The sequence below is a fragment of the Armigeres subalbatus genome, unplaced genomic scaffold, assembly GCF_024139115.2.
Source record: "Armigeres subalbatus isolate Guangzhou_Male unplaced genomic scaffold, GZ_Asu_2 Contig1310, whole genome shotgun sequence".
NCBI lineage: Eukaryota > Metazoa > Arthropoda > Insecta > Diptera > Culicidae > Armigeres > Armigeres subalbatus.
Window position 1 is genome coordinate 1,037,727 of NW_026942078.1, and position 17,636 is coordinate 1,055,362.

At 42.7% G+C, this 17,636-nt stretch overlaps 1 protein-coding gene across 1 annotated transcript in view; it reads right to left on the bottom strand.

Annotated features, from left to right (window-relative positions):
- The window catches only part of LOC134202647 (uncharacterized), a 78,755-nt gene that overhangs the window by 13,917 nt on the left and 47,202 nt on the right, over nucleotides 1-17,636 (bottom strand). Inside the window, exon 2 of the mRNA XM_062677664.1 lies at nucleotides 6,452-6,932. Within this exon, the coding sequence (XP_062533648.1) occupies nucleotides 6,452-6,625 (174 nt within the window). The 5' untranslated portion in view covers nucleotides 6,626-6,932. The remainder of the gene's footprint in view (nucleotides 1-6,451; nucleotides 6,933-17,636) is intronic.

Below are 17,636 nucleotides of genomic sequence, written 5' to 3' on the forward strand. Positions count from 1 at the left end.
ATGGCAGCCAATCCGGAAGTAGTCAGCCGTCTGCAAGGCGTATCGCGCTCCCATCACATTAGTCAGTTTGGTACGGCGGCGAACTCTATTCGATCGGAGCGTCTTGCGGAGTCCAAAGTACGTACGATTTCCAGCCACTATGCGTGCCCGAATTTCTCTGCTGGGATCGTTATCGGCGGTCACCAGTCAGCCCAAGTACACGAATTCTTCAACCACGTCGATTTCGTCACCACCGATAGAAACTCGTGGTGGGTGGCTTACATTGACCTCTCTTGAGCCTCTTCCTATGATGTACTTCGTCTTCGACGTATTGATGACTAGTCCAATCCGTTTAGCTTCAGTTTTCAGTATGATGTAGGCTTCCTCCATCCTCTCAAAGTTACGTGCCATGATATCAATGTCGTCGGCGAAACCAAATAACTGGACGGACTTCGTGAACATCGTACCACTCGTGTCAATCCCTGCCCTTCGTATTACTCCCTCCAAAGCGATGTTGAATAGCAGACACGAAAGACCATCACCTTGCCGTAACCCTCTACGCGTTTCGAAGGGACTCGAGAATGCCCCTGAAACTCGAACAACGCACATTACCCGATCCATCGTCGCCTTGATCAACCGTATCAGTTTATCCGGAAATCCGCTTTCGTGCATTAGCTGCCATAGCTGGTCCCGATCGATTGTACCATTAGCGGCTTTGAAGTCGGTAAATACGTCCCACGTTCGTTCTCCAGAACCGTGACAGGCATATACACTAGGGTGGACCACACAAATATGAAAAAAAAAATAAAAATCATTGTTTCGAGACGTAATACGTCGTATACCCACTGAAAATAAAGTATTTTTGCTCCCAGAAACGAAGTACACCATGCCATGCTATGCTATACTAAAAAAAAATGAGTTTGAATTTTTTTTTTTGTAAAGGTGGTACACCTTAATATACACCCACTGGCTGCGCCAGAGTTCTGGTAATGGTGGGCACCAGCATTTTTAGGTGTAATTAGTACATTGAAAATTTGGCGTCAGTAGTATGAGCTACAATTGGCGTTGGTTAGTCAAGCGATAAATCAATTTTAAAACATATCAGGCAGATTCAAGTATTACGAAATTTTACTCCATTTTATCGTCAGTAATTGAAAAGGTTACAAGATTTTTTTTTGGAATATTTGTGATCATCGATAGACTGTAATTGTGACAGTTCGGGGGTTTTCTAGCAAGCAATTCCGGAGTCAAAACAGGCTTTTATTACTAAACCAGAATTCTTTGGATTTTCTCAAGATTTTTTTAGGAACTAACTTCCGCCATTTTTTCGTAAATATCTTAAATATTTTTTTGGGAAATACCTCCAGGATTTTTCCAAAAAACTTCAAGAATACTGCCAGAACTCTTTTGAAAATTATTTCAGGAATTCTTTCGGCTACCATAGCTCCTCCAGAATTTCCAGCAAGAATTCGTAACGGAGTTTCCAAAAGAACTCCTTAAGGCATTTCCGATATTCTTAAATTCTGGAAATTCCTTTATGAATTCCTTTGAAAATTTCTTCGGAAATACCTAAGGAAAATCCTTCGGATATTCCTTAAGGAATATCTACAGAAATTATTTAGGAATCAAATACATTCGGAAATTCCTTTAGGAGAAATCCTTCGGAAATTTTTCAGCAATTTTTTTTTGGAAATTCCTTTGGGAACTTGTTCAGAAATTTATAAAGGAATGTTTTAGGAAATCCTTTAGAAAGTATTTAAGAACTCCTCTTCCTCAGAAACTTCCTTCAAGAAGCCCTTCGGAAATCATTTTAGTAATGCCACATAGGAGCTCTTCTAAAATTCCTGCAGTAATTATTACGGAAATTTAGATGAATTTTTCAGGAAATTTATTACAGAATGAAATAGGAAATAGTAAAGGAATTTTCAGATGAAATTTGCATACGAATTCATCTGAATAGTAATTTCCGAATGATTCTTAAAATAAATTCTGAACGAATTTCTGAAGTGATTTTAGAAAAATTTTCAAAGGAATATCCGAAGGTTTGAGACTGCAAGAATGTCCGAAGAAGCAATTTTCAAAAGAAATTTGTGAAGGAATTCTCCTAAAAGTATTTTGGAAGGATTCCCTGATGTAATTTCCGTAGGTATTGCCGAAGGAATTCCGACTAAGAAACTAAGAAATTCTTTTTACGATATTTCGAGGAAGTTGTCAAGACGCAAGTATTCCTTAAGGATTTTTAAAAAGGTTTTCCTAAGGGGATTTTTGAAGGAATATCCTGATGCATTTCTAGAAGAATTTCTGGATCTTTCTCATGAGTAGTTTTCTGATAATTGGTCGGACGAATCCTTGAAGGAAACTCTAAATGAATTCTTGAAGGAATGTACAGAGAAATTCAAGGATTTTAAAATTCCTTGAGAAATTCCTGTAAGGGAGTCGAAGGAATAGAACACATGGAAGAGAAAATTTTCTGAAAACTTGCTAAAAAAATTCCAGAGTTTCCAAAAGAATGTTTAGCCAATTATTTGAAAAAAAAAAAAAAAATACGAAAGAATTTATAAAGAAATTTCTGGAGATATTTCTAGATTTATTTGAGAAGGATTTTTGACGAAATTTCATGAGGAATTTAGTAATGAATTGCAGGAGGAAATTCCGATGAATTACTTATATTTACGAGATATTTACGATGGAACTCCTGGAGGATTTTTTGAAGGTATGCCTGAAAGAACCTCTGTATGACTAACCGAATTAATTCATAGGGGTATTTTTTACGAAAAAATGTGTGGAGGACTTTCCGAACAACCCAACAAACAATTTTAGCTGAATAAGCTAATTTTCTAGCTGAAGAAAGCTATTTTTAGTTGAATAAACGCTCCATTAGCTTCCAATGTTTGTTGGGAAGCTCTTGGATGAATTAATGAAATGTCACCTGGATGAATACTTGAGAAATTTCCATAGCAACTCCGGAAGTAAATTCCTAAGGAATTCTTGAGAATATACGAAGAAGTATGATGATGGATCGAACTCAATCCCGATATTAATGGGTTCTTCTTTCCAAATTCCAGATTCAAAACAGATTTCAGACGGAATTCCCGGATAAATTCGTAGAAAAATTCTAGAAGGGATTCCTTCAGATGTCCATGAAGGAATTCTTAAAGGAGTTTCTGAAGTAATTTCCGAATAAATTCCTGTAGAAATCCAAAAAAATATATGAGAACTCCAATAGGTATATGCTTGAAAATTACATTTGATTTTTTTCGTGGATTCCGTTAATAACTATTTAGGATTTCTTTCACAAAATCTCCCAAAAGGCCTTTGTAAATTTCTTCAGAAATTCCTTTAGTAAAACAATGTGATATTCCTTTCAAAATTCCTGCAGGAACTATTCCGGAAATTTTGTTGAAAAAATTCTTCCGAATAAATTATTGAAGAATGAAATAGGAAATCCTAAAGGAATTTCCGGAAGAGTTTTTAACGGAAATTTAAAAGGATTTCCTGAAGGAATTTCGTAAGAAATTTCTAAAGATTTCCCAAAAGGTTTTCTAAATGAAATTTTCGAGTTTCTGAAGAGTTGCTAAAACAAACCGGATGAATTAGCGAAGGAGTTCCTATAAGAATTTTCGAAGGAACACCAAGAAATTCTTACTAGAGTTTCCGAAAGGATTTCTTGAGAAAGTACTGGCAGAATTCTTAAAACATATGCTGAAGACATTCCTAAAATAATTCGTAAAGTAATTTTGGAATGATTTTCGATGTTTTTTTAAATAATTTAAATGGAATCCTTCAATTTGTTTTCAGATTTTTTTTTTTCATTTTGTCGGAAATACTTTACGAAATATCCTAGGAAATTCCTTTAAAAATTTCTTCGGAGCTTCTTCTACATAGGGATTCCTTTACATGTTTTTTAGGAATCACTTTGGAAGTTATTTTGTAAATTCCATTGAAAACTTGTTTGGAATTCCAACAGAAAACCTTTCAGGAAAATTCCTTTTTCTGCGGAAATTGAATTAGGAACTCTTTCAAATGTTTTTGGGAATTGCTTCAGCAATTACTTTAGGTTTTTGTCAAACAAATTCTTCCATTAATTCCCCAAGAAATCCCTTCCGAAACACTAGGAAGAATTTCTTGGAATTCCTTTGAAATTTCTCCTAGGATTTTATTCAGAACTTTATTCAGGAATTCTTTCAAAATTCCATTCAGGAATACCTTCGGCCATTCCTCAGAAAATGTAATTAGAAACTCAACACCTTTGGGTATTTATTTAGTGTTTCTCTCGGAAATTCCTCCAAAAATTTAATTACAAATTCTATTACAAATTATTTTGAAATTACTTCAAAAGTTCCTCGAGAAATTCCTCTGGAAATACCTTTAATATTTCCGGACTCGTCTAAGACGAGTTTAGGGTAACGGTACCAACAGTGGAGGTATTAGTAGAGCCACAAATGAAAATATTTTTTTTTAAATTGATAATTATTGAAAATTTAGAGCTTTATTATCTTAGTCAATAGATAAACTAATAAATTTACTAACAAAAATGAGATAGATATGATTTAACATGAACAATAACTAAATAGTGCTTGCACCACTATGGGTACACTGTTCCTTTAGTGGCGGTAAAAATTAATTTTGGTTCCCATAGTGGTGCTATCCATTGGTTTCTTATGAGACTCGCCACTATTGGTACAGTTGCACCACTATAGGTGCAAGGGAGTCAATTTTGTTAAGGAAATCATTGTTTTCAATAGTTTTTCAAGTGAAATCTTAAGATAAGTTGCATTTAACAGGATATTTGAAGCAAGACGCATCAACTGAAACCATCGTAAAGTGTATAAATATGATAAATCTCATTAAAACCCCATTACCTCCACTATTGGTGCTACCTCCACTAAGGGTACGGTTACCCTAGTACTTTACATTTAATTCCACTAAGTTTTGTTATCTTTGCAGATACGTATTTCGACCTCAACTGCGAGGTCGTCTTCAGTGTCTTGTACTTGACTGCTTCAACTCCTCCGCCAAGTCGTGGTTCATTATCTTGTTGGAGAATGTTCTTTGAACATTATGGTCTAGTGGTACAGCAATGTCGATGAGGGTTACCCGCTTCATCATTTTGTCGTAGACCACAATATCTGGCCGATTGGCACGAAGTATCTCCGCAATTGTTGGATCTGGAAAATGTTTGTATATCGGTGACGCCTCTTCCTCCTACTGTACGTGGCAGGGTGACTCTCTCAATGGACGATTCTGGATGGCGCATGCGATGTTTGGTGAACGCCACTCGTATTGCTCGCAGGGGTGCGATTTCTCAATCTCAGTGACTGAAATTTGTTGGATATTGAAACCATTCCCTCTTCACACTCACTTCCTAGTAGTGAAAACTGAAAATGGTTAGCAGCAACAATCAAAGATAAAGTAAACAAAAGACCTCTCTTCTCATTGCACACGCAGCCCGCACACGCACTGACAGTCTATTCAGTTCACTCGCTGCTGTGTGAATGCGACGGCCCTATATAAATGCATGGGTGAATACTATCACTTGAAAGACAATGACAGGAAATTTGTGCCGAATGATCATCAGCTTCAGCCCGCTGTTGGCAAACCGAGTTTGCTAAGCTACTCCTGCTTTGTTGTTCTGACTGAAAGGCACCGTCATAGGCAAAGAGGAGCAGAGAAAAATACAAAAGAAAAGAATCACACTCAGCAGGCATTGTTGATAAATTGCACCACTGATTGCTCGTGCTAACGCCTCCGAGTCAGTCTTGGTTCACTTCACTTCACTTCACCACTTAGTTATTACACACAACACGACAAATTTCAATTCATGTTTTTAATGTGTTTGTTCTGCCCAAAATTGGTCTAGTAGAAATTTAAATATAGCGACATAGGGAAACCGAATCATGGACAAAATATTACCGGAACCAGGTCCCTGCTAGGCACCCATGTTTTCGATGCCAGAATCGAAACCAACGATCAATTTAATACGGAGGTGTAACCATTATCTTTGAAAATATGCCATAAGTATATGCATTAAATATCATGATATTTTACTGAAATAAAATGCTTGGTGCTGAAGAAAATTACTCCATAAATTGATTCACGGCAAAATTTCAAACTGACATGATATGCACTAAAAGTCGATCGAATGAATGCGTTTGCTGCTGTCAATTGAATAGATCGGGGCTACTCAATTGACATTTGACATTGTAATCAATTGAGATTTACGTATAGGCTAAGTTCACAATTCTTGGCAGTTGAGATCATAAGTTGACATGATGGTTCACAAGAGTCCTCATTATTATTCCTAATTTCATGTTGTACGATTCCATCTATTTTTCAATATATCAGAGGGTTTTATCAGGCACAATAAATATGCTAATCACAGTCATGTATCAATGAGTTTCATAATAGCGCCAGTGATTCTAATAATAATATACCAATCTACATACTCAATATGTCACTCCAATCCACTAACCTGTTGCTGGTGGATAAACACCGGCTTTTCCAGCCCCACTCTGGCAGTGGAATCCTTTTCGCGCGAAAAGTCTCTTTCGATAATCCGATCCCTCGCTAGGATCCGCTCCCGTTCTTCCAGGCGCCGTTCCAACCGCTCCGTCGTCAGTTCATTGAGATTCGGCAAGCTCCCCATTCTGCTCCGTGCGAACGGGTTGATGCACGTGCTTCACTAATTCTAGTTAATGCTGTCACTATACACTGCTGTATCCGCCACCGACCCACCGGGCTGAATGCACCCCCACCGAGAGATAGTCGCCGCGTGACACGAATATTATGGAAAGACCTGTTTTCTAAGAGGACGACTGATTTTTAACATCGACGGACGAAGTGTGTGGGTGTATTTGCCGTTGGCGATAAATTTTCCAATTTTCTTATGGGTCGTTGGCAGTTGTGGGTTCCGGATGGGTTTTCGTCGTTAAACTTCTCCTTGAAGGCTGATTCTAAAAGTTGAAGGTAAACAAGAAAATAAAACAATATTAGGGATGGGAATCTAAAACAGTAAAGATTTTTTTTGATAGCGACTTTTTCGAGTGATTGATTTCTACAAGACGCGAAGATTGATGGATAGATATGATGGAAAATTCTATCGCCCGCACTGAAAGTTCACCGTTGATGTGCTGATCATCGATTCATCATTTATTGAAATATAAGAAAAGATGTCCCAGAAGAATACCTTCCAAAGTTTCCAGACAAAGTTCTAGGGATAAGTGAACATTTTTTTCATGCACGTGATTCATTTTTTATCACTTTTAACTCCTCATCAAAGCATAGCCGACACATTTCAAATTCAGAAGTTTTCTGTCTGGAATATGAGTGGCTGAAGCCACCAACGTGATTTTCAGCTTTGAACGTGCCAACAATGTTCACATCAGAATCATGCAAGCAAACCCACGAAACTGTGGGTTAGATGGACTCGAGACATTAACGCAGGAAGACAGTTACCGTCGTCGGGAGTGACAATTGGTCTGGGGGTGAGCATGGGTCAGCGCCCTCACCGACAGTCTGATGGTAGGATAACAAAATCGTTCAAAAAGGTGTATTATAATCCAGTTTTCTTTCCCTCATATACATAAAACCTATTCTACAAGCATTCTATGTAGTTGAAATGTAGCAGAAATTTATGTTTTATATATATATAAAGAAATGTGTTTAAAAGTTTATATCAGCTCATATTATATTATATGAATTGAATTTAATTCAATTGAACTCCAAAATAAAGTTTTTCTTAACATCGTGGTTTTTAATCACAGAACCACGATCTGGACGTTAATAGATTGTATCGCTCAAATGCTTAGTACCTAGTATTATGATATTAATCTCTCAAGAAATATATAGATTGCAGCAATAATCTAAATATCTTATTCCTTCAATTAAATCCATCTATCATCCTCGTATATAGTAACACCATCAAGCTGACCTTCAACATACTGATGTTGAACTTTCGAACAACGGCCTAGAACATGATATTTATCTAAAATTTCGCAGAGATATTATATTTAAATGAGATATCATAGTTAAATTTTACACTTATTCTACTACTGTGAGCCAATAACTCCAAACTAATAGCTTTGTGAACGCTGGCAACGATTTTAACTTCATGATTTTCGGATATCTGATCCAACGAGTAATTCCGCTATGAATACTAAGTCAGAGAATTCCAAAATAGATTTTAAGATAATATATTTTGCCTTCCAAACAACTTTGTAGCATACGATAGTTCTCCATATCTCTCAGATTTCGTTAGAATAAATTTAACTGGTAGTCTCAGGTATTCTAAAGCCGCCAAATGTATAGATATCGAACTAAATTCTTTTCAACCAAAATCAGGGCTTATCTTGGATTTTCTAGATCATCAATCCTATTCTCGGCAGTCTCCCAGACGCATCTTGTGGAACTACAATCAATTTTTATCGGTCTTCCAAAGCAATCTTCCAGACGTGCTATATGATTTTCCACGCCACAAACCACACTCCAGTGGTGTTCCAGACGCGCTTTGTGATTTTCCAAACCACAATCCGTTTTTCAGCGGTCGTCCCGACTCCCAACGCGCTTTGTGATTTGTCAAACCACAATCCGATTTCCAGCCGCCGTAACGACACGCTTTGTGATTTTCCAAACCACAATCCATTTTCCAGCGGTCTTCCAGAAGCGCTTTGTGATTTTCCAAACCACGATCCATTTTCCAGCAGTCTTCCAGACGTGCTTTGTGATTTTTCAAACCACAACCAATTTTCCAGCGGTCTTCCAGATGCGCTTTGTGATTTTCCAAACCACAATCCGTTTTTCAGCGGTCGTCCCGACGCACTTTGAGGTTTTTCAAACAACAATCCGTTTTTCAGCGGCGATTTTTCAAACCACAATCCGTTTTGGAGCTGTCGTTACAACACGCTTTGTGATTCTCCAATCAATTTTCCAGCGGTCTTCCAGGCGCGCTTTGTGATTTTCCAAATCACAATTAATTTTTCAGCGGTCGTCCCGACGTGCTTTGTGATGTTCCAAACCACAATCCGTTTTTCAGCGGTCTTCCAGACGCGCTTTGTAATTTTCTAAACCACAATCCGTTTTTCCAGCGGTCGTCCCGCGCTTTGTAGTAATACGTGGTAATACAAACCACCTTACCTTGTGATTTTTGAAACCGTCGAATATTTTAATAATCAGCACATTTATGAATACATCTCATCTTTTTAGCGTCAGGATCAAAAAAATAACCTGGCAGGATCGCCAAAATGTGTGGTCCCAAATGGCCGGAGCGCAATACGATGACGCAGCTCTCCGTGGGTGCATGTGCACGTCACGCAGCCCTGCCGAGAAGAGGCCGAGTTATGGCTTGCTACATACTCATGCATTGGCGGGCATAGAAAGCTTTCAATTAATAACTGAGGAAATGTTTTTGCAATACAATGGAATCTTCAGATTAATCTATTATTTACACCTAGTCCGAGTTTGTGGAGGTCAACCAAATTGTAAAGAGTACGTGGAAAAGAAAAGTGCACGGAAGAATATAAGTGTATGGTTAGTAAAAACGTGTTGTGTTTACCATGTGCCACCATTGTTAAAATGATAATTCATTTCTGTGATAGGCATATAATTACCAAGCCTCGTTATAAGCGCAGGAAACGTACTTGTTAATATGAATCTAAGAGGAAAAGGTAATTTTTGTAAAAACGCTTGGTGGAACAAGTGGTGGCTGTATTTCTCAGCATCAATCCCCGGACGGCAAGAACAGGGCTGGTTCAGACCATCTGAATTCCGCCATCTTGGGCATTGTTCCCGGTGTCGCCGTGTGCGCGGCCATTTCGTCGATCAGTGTGTAAGCCCGTCCCCCGTGCGGCCCCCACAGCAACCCAATAGGCCGTTGGCTACTTCGGAACCTATAGTGTCTATAGTTAACACCTATGAGGAAGCACCCGAGCAAGAAAACTCTCATGTCGCGTGTCACTATGGCAAACATGGCATTCAAGGACGCGTGAACAGCCCATCGTTTCAACTGTGCAAAGGTTAGAACTTACGCCCCTAAGAACCCATTTTATACTTACTAATCACTACGCTAAGAATTAAAACCACTAGAGCATGGAATCCAGTAGCATTGCGAGCAAAGGGATAGGATTGTCAATCCGGAGATGGCGAGTTCGATTATCGGTCCGGTTTAGGATGTTTTCGGGTTGGAAACATTCTCGACTCCCTGGGCATAGTGTATCCATTGTACTTGCCACACAAGATACATACTCATGCAATGGCGGGCATAGAAAAGCTTTCAATTAATAACTGAGAAAATGCTAATAGAATGCTAAGTTGAAAAGCAGGCCAAGTCCCAGTTGGAATGTAGAGCCAAGCCAATGAAGAAGAAGAAGAAGAAGAAGAAGAAGAAGAAGAAGAAGAAGAAGAAGAAGAAGAAGAAGAAGAAGAAGAAGAAGAAGAAGAAGAAGAAGAAGAAGAAGAAGAAGAAGAAGAAGAAGAAGAAGAAGACGAAGAAAAGAAGATAAAGAAGAAGAAGAAGAAGAAAAAAAGAAGATAAAGAAGAAGAAGAATAATATGTAAATGATCAGGTCAGCGTTTCTATACGAAGAAGGGGCAAGGTAGACTGCTTTCTATGCGTGGGAGGTTAGAGAAAGTTATTTAAATGAATTTGAGCACGAAGTCGTTTTATATTTATATTAATACAATTCAGTTATTCGGTTTTGAGTACGTTACCACGTTACTACCAGCCGGGAGAGGTCTTTCATGCTCCGTCTACATGGCGCTTGAAGTTAGTAACCAATCATGTATACAAAATGTGTGGCCCAGTTCTGCCGAACGAGCTATCCGTCACGGGGTGTGCTGTCTTATCGCGCGTGCTACTCCGTTCGTTGTCCCACGAGGAAAGAGGCAAAGTCATAGCCTGCTATTTACTAGTCGGTGTTGGCAACCGAACCGTTATGCGATATTTGCATATCTGTCATCAATGCACTCTAAAAGTCGATTGCCCAATTCCTAATATATCTCACCGATCTCACCCTCACACAAAACACCTGACCCGTTATATGTCTTATAATCGCAAAGTTGACGTAGGGCTTATGTATAAGCCTCCCGGGGTCCAGAGCTAAATGCACTCGCATTTTCAAAGGTACACCATACAAAACGGAAGCCATACACCATACAACGCACAACACTATCATTTTTTCAGGCCTTGCAAACCATCCCATCATTCGATCTTTTGAGCAAAGATACTGATATTGATCTTACTTATCTATCCTCTCAGTAAACAAAGTGCAATGTTCGTCATGGAGATTTTTTTTTACAGCTTTTGTTGTAGCAACACCTTCGCAACGCGAATAAACCCCGAGCCGCGCTGGCTATCCGGATCATAATCAAAAAGCTATCTTTCCAGAGTGATTTTTGATTAGTGATAATATCTTTGGACAAGCAAAGATAATATCCTGTTATTATTTATTTATTCAGACTAAGGCCGAAGTGGCCTGTGCGGTATATAAGAGTCTTCTCCTTTCGGCTCGGTCCATGGCTACACGTCGCCAACCACACAGTCTACGGAGGGTCCGCAAGTCATCTTCCACCTGATCGATCCACCTTGCCCGCTGTGCACCTCGCCTTTTTGTGCCCGTCGGATCGTTGTCGAGAACCATTTTCACCGGATTACTGTTCGACATTCTGGCTATGTGCCCGGCCCACCGCAGTCGTCCGATTTTCGCGGTGTGAACGATGGAGGGTTCTCCCAACAGCTGATGCAACTCGTGGTTCATTCGCCTCCTTCACGTACCGTCCGCCATCTGCACCCCACCGTAGATGGTACGCAGCACTTTCCTTTCGAAAACTCCCAGTGCGCATTGGTCCTCCACGAGCATCGTCCAGGTGTCGTGTCCGTAGAGGACTACCGGTCTAATGAGCGTTTTGTAGATTGTCAGTTTGGTACGGCGGCGAACTCTATTCGATCGGAGCGTCTTGCGGAGTCCAAAGTACGTACGATTGCCAGCCACTATGCGTCTCCGAATTTCTCTGCTGGTATCGTTATCGGCAGTCACCAGTGACCCAAGTACACAAATTCTTCTACCACCTCGATTTCGTCACCACCGATGCAAACTCGCGGTGGGTAGTTCACATTGTCTTCTCTTGAACCTCTTCCTATCATGTACTTTGTCTTCGACGTGTTAATGACTAGTCCGATCCGCTTGGCTTCCCTCTTCAGTCTGATGTAGGCTTCCTCCATCTTCTCAAAGTTACGTGCCATAATATCTATGTCGTCGGCGAAGCCAAATAGCTGGACGGACTTATTGAAAATTGTACCACTCGTGTTAATCCCTGGTCTTCGTATTACCCCTTCCAAAGCGATGTTGAATAGCAGACACGATAGACCATCACCTTGCCGTAACCCTCTGCGCGTTTCGAATGGACTCGAGAATGCCCCTGAAACTCGAACTACGCACATCACCCGATCCATCGTCGCTTTGATCAACCGTGCCAGTTTATCCGGAAATCCGTGTTCGTGCATTAGCTGCCATAGCTGGTCTCGATCGATTGTATCATATGCGGCTTTGAAGTCGATGAATAGATGATGTGTGGGCACGTTGTATTCGCGGCATTTCTGCAGTACTTGGCGAATGGCGAACACCTGGTCTGTGGGGGGAGCGTTCGTCCATAAAACCCGCCTGATACTGCCCCACGAACTCCCTTGCAATTGGTGCTAGTCGGCGGCATAAAATTTGGGAGAGTACCTTGTACGCGGCATTCAGCAATGTGATTGCGCGGTAGTTGCTACAATCCAGCTTATCGCCCTTTTTGTAGATGGGACACACGACACCTTCCATCCACTCCTGCGGCAAAACTTCCTCCTCCCAAATCTTGCAGTGCAGCGCTCTAGCCAGTGCCTCACCACCGTGTTTAAATAGCTCTCCTGGTAGTTGGTCAACTCCAGGGGCTTTGTTGTTCTTCAGCCGGCCAATCTCCTCCTGGATTTCCTGGAGATCCGGAGCCGGTAACATTATGTCCTGCGCGTGTTCTCCCAGGTCCATCACCATACCGCCATCTTAGTCTGCCACATCGCCATTCAGGTGTTCTTCGTAGTGCTGCCGCCACCTTTGGATCACCTCACGCTCGTTCGTAAGAAGGTTCCCATTAATGTCCTTACACATATCAGGCTGTGGCACGTGGCCCTTACGTGAACGGTTCAACTTCTCATAGAACTTTCGTGTGTTATTAGCGCGGTACAGTTGCTCCGTCTCTTCACGGTTTCGATCTTCCTGCTGGCGCTTTTTCCTCAGGAAAATCGAGTTTTGTCTGTTCCGCGCCTGTTTATATCGTGCCTCGTTCGCCCTCGTGCGGTGTTGCAGCAATCTCGCCCATGCTGCATTCTTCTCTTCTACTAACTGCTCACATTCGCCGTCATACCAGTCGTTTCTCTGATCCGAGGCACCGTGCCAAGTGCAGCGGTTGCGGTGCTTCCAATGGCGGATCGAATATCTCTCCAGCCATCTTCAAGAGACGCTGCGCCTAGCTGCTCTTCCGTTGGGAGTGCCACTTCCAGCTGCTGCGCGTACTCTTGGGCTAGTCTACTGTCTTGTAGCCGCCCAATGTTAAACCACGGCGTCCGACTTCGACGCGTGTTGTACACCGTCGAGAGTTTTGAGCGTAGGCATACTGCAACGAGGTAGTGGTCGGATTCAATATTCGCACTGCGGTAAGTGCGGACGTTCGTGATGTCGGAGAAGAGTTTACCGTCGATTAGAACGTGGTCGATTTGGTTTTCCGTTTCTTGGTTAGGTGATCTCCATGTGGCTTTGTGGATATTTTTTTGCGGGGAAAGAAGGTGCTTCGGACTACCATTCCGCGGGAGGCTGCGAAGTTTATGCAACATTGGCCGTTGACATTCGATACGGTGTGCAGACTATCCGGTCCGATGACTGGTCTATACATTTCCTCCCTTCCTACCTGTGCGTTCATGTCACCGATGACGATTTTGACGTCCCGCAGTGGGCTAAGGGGCCCTCCTTAGCCGTGCGGTAAGACGCGCGGCTACAAAGCAAGACCATGCTGAGGGTGGCTGGGTTCGATTCCCGGTGCCGGTCTAGGCAATTTTCGGATTGGAAATTGTCTCGACTTCCCTGGGCATAAAAGTATCATCGTGTTAGCCTCATGATATACGAATGCAAAAATGGTAACTTGGCTTAGAAACCTCGCAGTTAATAACTGTGGAAGTGCTTAGTGAACACTAAGCTGCGAGGCGGCAATGTCCCAGTGGGGGATGTAATGCCAATGAAGAAGAAGAAGAAGCAGTGGGCATCCATCGTATGTCTGCTCCAGCTGTGCGTAGAACGCTTCTTTCTCGTCATCGGGTTTCCCTTCGTGTGGGCAGTGCACATTGATGATGCTATAGTTGAAGAAACGGCCTTTTATCCTCAGCTTGCACATCCTTGCGTTGATTGGCTGCCACCCAATCACGCGTTGGCGCATCTTTCCCAGCACTATGAAGCCGGTTCCCCAGCTCGTTGGTGGTGCCACAGCTTTGGTAGAAGGTAGCCGCTCGATGCCCGCTTTTCCACACTTTCTGTCCTGTCCTGCAGATTTCCTGCAGCGCTACGACATCAAAGTTGCGCGGATGTAATTCATCGTAGATTATCCTGTCGCAACCTGCGAAGCCTAGCGACTTGCAGTTCCATGTTCCAAGCTTCCAATCGTGATCCTTTATTCGTCGCCTAGGTCGTTGCCGATTGTATCGAGTCGTATTATCTTCTATGTCGTTCGTAATAGTTGTTTTAAAGGCGGCTTATTGGGCCTGCGCAAACCTCCTGTCTCGTCGGAGGGCCGTCGTGTCAGGGCTGTTTAGCGTCCCACCTAACACCAGGACTTGGGCTTGTGCGCTTCGAGCGGCACACAGTCGCTTTGGCGGAGCCTACTTGCGGATACATGCAGCTTTTTATAGAGGTTTAACAGAGCTCACTGTCAAACCCCACCACATCCTAGGCAAGCGCCACAACTCGCAGATGGCCTGGGGGGGGATCGTCAAGCCCTTGGAATAATGATAATATCCTGTGCTCAGATGATATTGCAAGGCCTGCATGTTTTTATTTCAGCTTTGCTGCGTCGCAGCATGCGTTGAATAATAAGAACGACAGTTGTGCGTGGTTTTCGTTTTGTATGGCGTGCCCTTGAAAACGCGTGTGCATTTACGCGTGTGCGTGTGAGATCGGACGACGAGAAAGAAGCGTTCTATGCGCAGCTGGAGCAGACATACGATGGATGCCCACTGCGGGACGTCAAAATCGTCATCGGTGACATGAACGCTCAGGTAGGAAGGGAGGAAATGTATAGACCGGTCATCGGACCGGATAGTCTGCATACCGTATCGAACGACAACGGCTAACGATGCATAAACTTTGCAGCCTCCCGCGGAATGGTAGTCCGAAGCACTTTCTTCCCCCGCAAGAATATCCACAAGGCCACATGGAAATCACCTAATCAAGTAACGGAAAACCAAATCGACCACGTTCTAATCGACGGTAAATTCTTCTCCGACATCACGAACGTACGCACTTACCGCAGTGCGAATATTGAATCCGACCACTACCTCGTTGCAGTATGTCTGCGCTCAAAACTCTCGACGGTGATCAACACGCGTCCCAAGCAACACCTCTTGTTTCTCAGTGAGTAACAACAACTGTGGTGTGACTTACTAAAGGTCTGACTTATGCACAACGCGTTGTATTTGGAACTCCTTTGTGACACAAAAAGCGCAAGAGGTGGAGTCTATTTGCAACATCTTGCGGCTACAATGAAAATAAAAACACAAAAACCAACCGGGAATCGAACCATGGACCTTGAGATTTGCAACCTTCTACTATAACCATAACACCACCTGCTACAAGTGCACTACATAAACAAGAAAGTCATTTGTAACTTCATTGTACCTTATACGGAACATGCAGGGGACTGTCAAAAATAAAATACTGCTCAGCTGAGCTCAAAGTGTTTTGCAACATATCAGAAACATTGTCGAAACAGCAATGAACCGAAGGGTTAATAATTCTGCAACTTATCTGTTTTGTTTCTGATATGAAACACATCGAATTTTAAACCACCCAATAAGTTAGATGGGTAGAATATTGCGACGCCACTTAAACGGAAATGAAACATTGTGATTTTCTGAAACTGGGAAGTGGCTTTAATGTGACTCGTTGTATTACCAGTGCCTTCAATGCACTTTATTAGGAACAAACACCTATTTGAAAGATGTTGCGGGTGCTGCTTGGGGTCGGAGTCGTCCGCCGCGGTTAAACATTGGGCGGTTGCAAGACGGTAGACTAGCCCAAGACTACGCGCAGCAGCTGGAAGCGGCACTCCCAACGGAAGAGCAGCTAGGCGCAGCATCTCTTGAAGATGGCTGGAGAGATATTCGATCCGCCATTGGAAGCACCGCAACCGCCGCACTAGGCACGGTGGTTCCGGATCAGAGAAACGACTGGTATGACGGCGAATGTGAGCAGTTAGTTGAGGAGAAGAATGCAGCATGGGCGAGATTGCTGCAACGCCGCACGAGGGCGAACGAGGCACGATACAAACGGGCGCGGAACAGACAAAACTCGATTTTCCGGAGGAAAAAGCGCCAGCAGGAAGATCGAGACCGTGAAGAGACGGAGGAACTGTACCGCGCTAATAACGCACGAAAGTTCTATGAGAAGTTGAACCGTTCACGAAAGGGCCACGTGCCACAGCCCGATATGTGCAAGGACATAAACGGGAACCTTCTTACAAACGAGCGTGAGGTGATCCAAAGGTGGCGGCAGCACTACGAAGAACACCTGAATGGCGTTATGGCAGACAACGGTGGCGGTTAGGTAATGAATCTAGGAGCACGCGCGCAGGACATGCGACTTCCGGCTCCGAATCTCCAGGAAATCCAGGAGGAGATTGGCCGGCTGAAAAACAACAAAGTCCTTGGAGTTGACCAACTACCAGGAGAGCTGTTTAAACACGGTGGTGAAGCACTGGCTAGAGCGCTGCACTGGGTGATTACCAAGGATTGGGAGGATGAGGTTTTGCCGCAGGAGTGGATGGAAGGTGTCGTGTGTCCCATCTACAAAAAGGGCGATAAGCTGGATTGTAGCAACTACCGCGCAATCACATACGCTGAACGCCGCCTACAAGGTACTCTCCCAAATTTTATGCCGCCGACTAACACCAATTGCAAGAGAGTTCGTGGGGCAGTACCAGGCGGGATTTATGGGTGAACGCTCTACCACAGACCAGGTGTTCGCCATACGTCAGGTATTGCAGAAATGCCGCGAATACAACGTGCCCACACGTCATCTATTTATCGACTTCAAAGCCGCATATGATACAATCGATCGAGACCAGCTATGGCAGCTAATGCACGAAAACGGATTTCCGGATAAACTGATACGGTTGATCAAGGTGACGATGGATCGGGTGAGTTCGAGCTTCAGGGGCATTCTCGAGTCCCTTCGAAACGCGTAGATGGTTACGGCAAGGTGAGGGTCTTTCGTGTCTGCTATTCAACATCGCTTTGGAGGGAGTAATACGAAGAGCAGGGATTGACACGAGTGGTACGATTTTCACGAAGTCCGTCCAGTTATTTGGTTTCGCCGACGACATTGATATCATGGCACGTAACTTTGAGAGGATGGAGGAAGCCTACA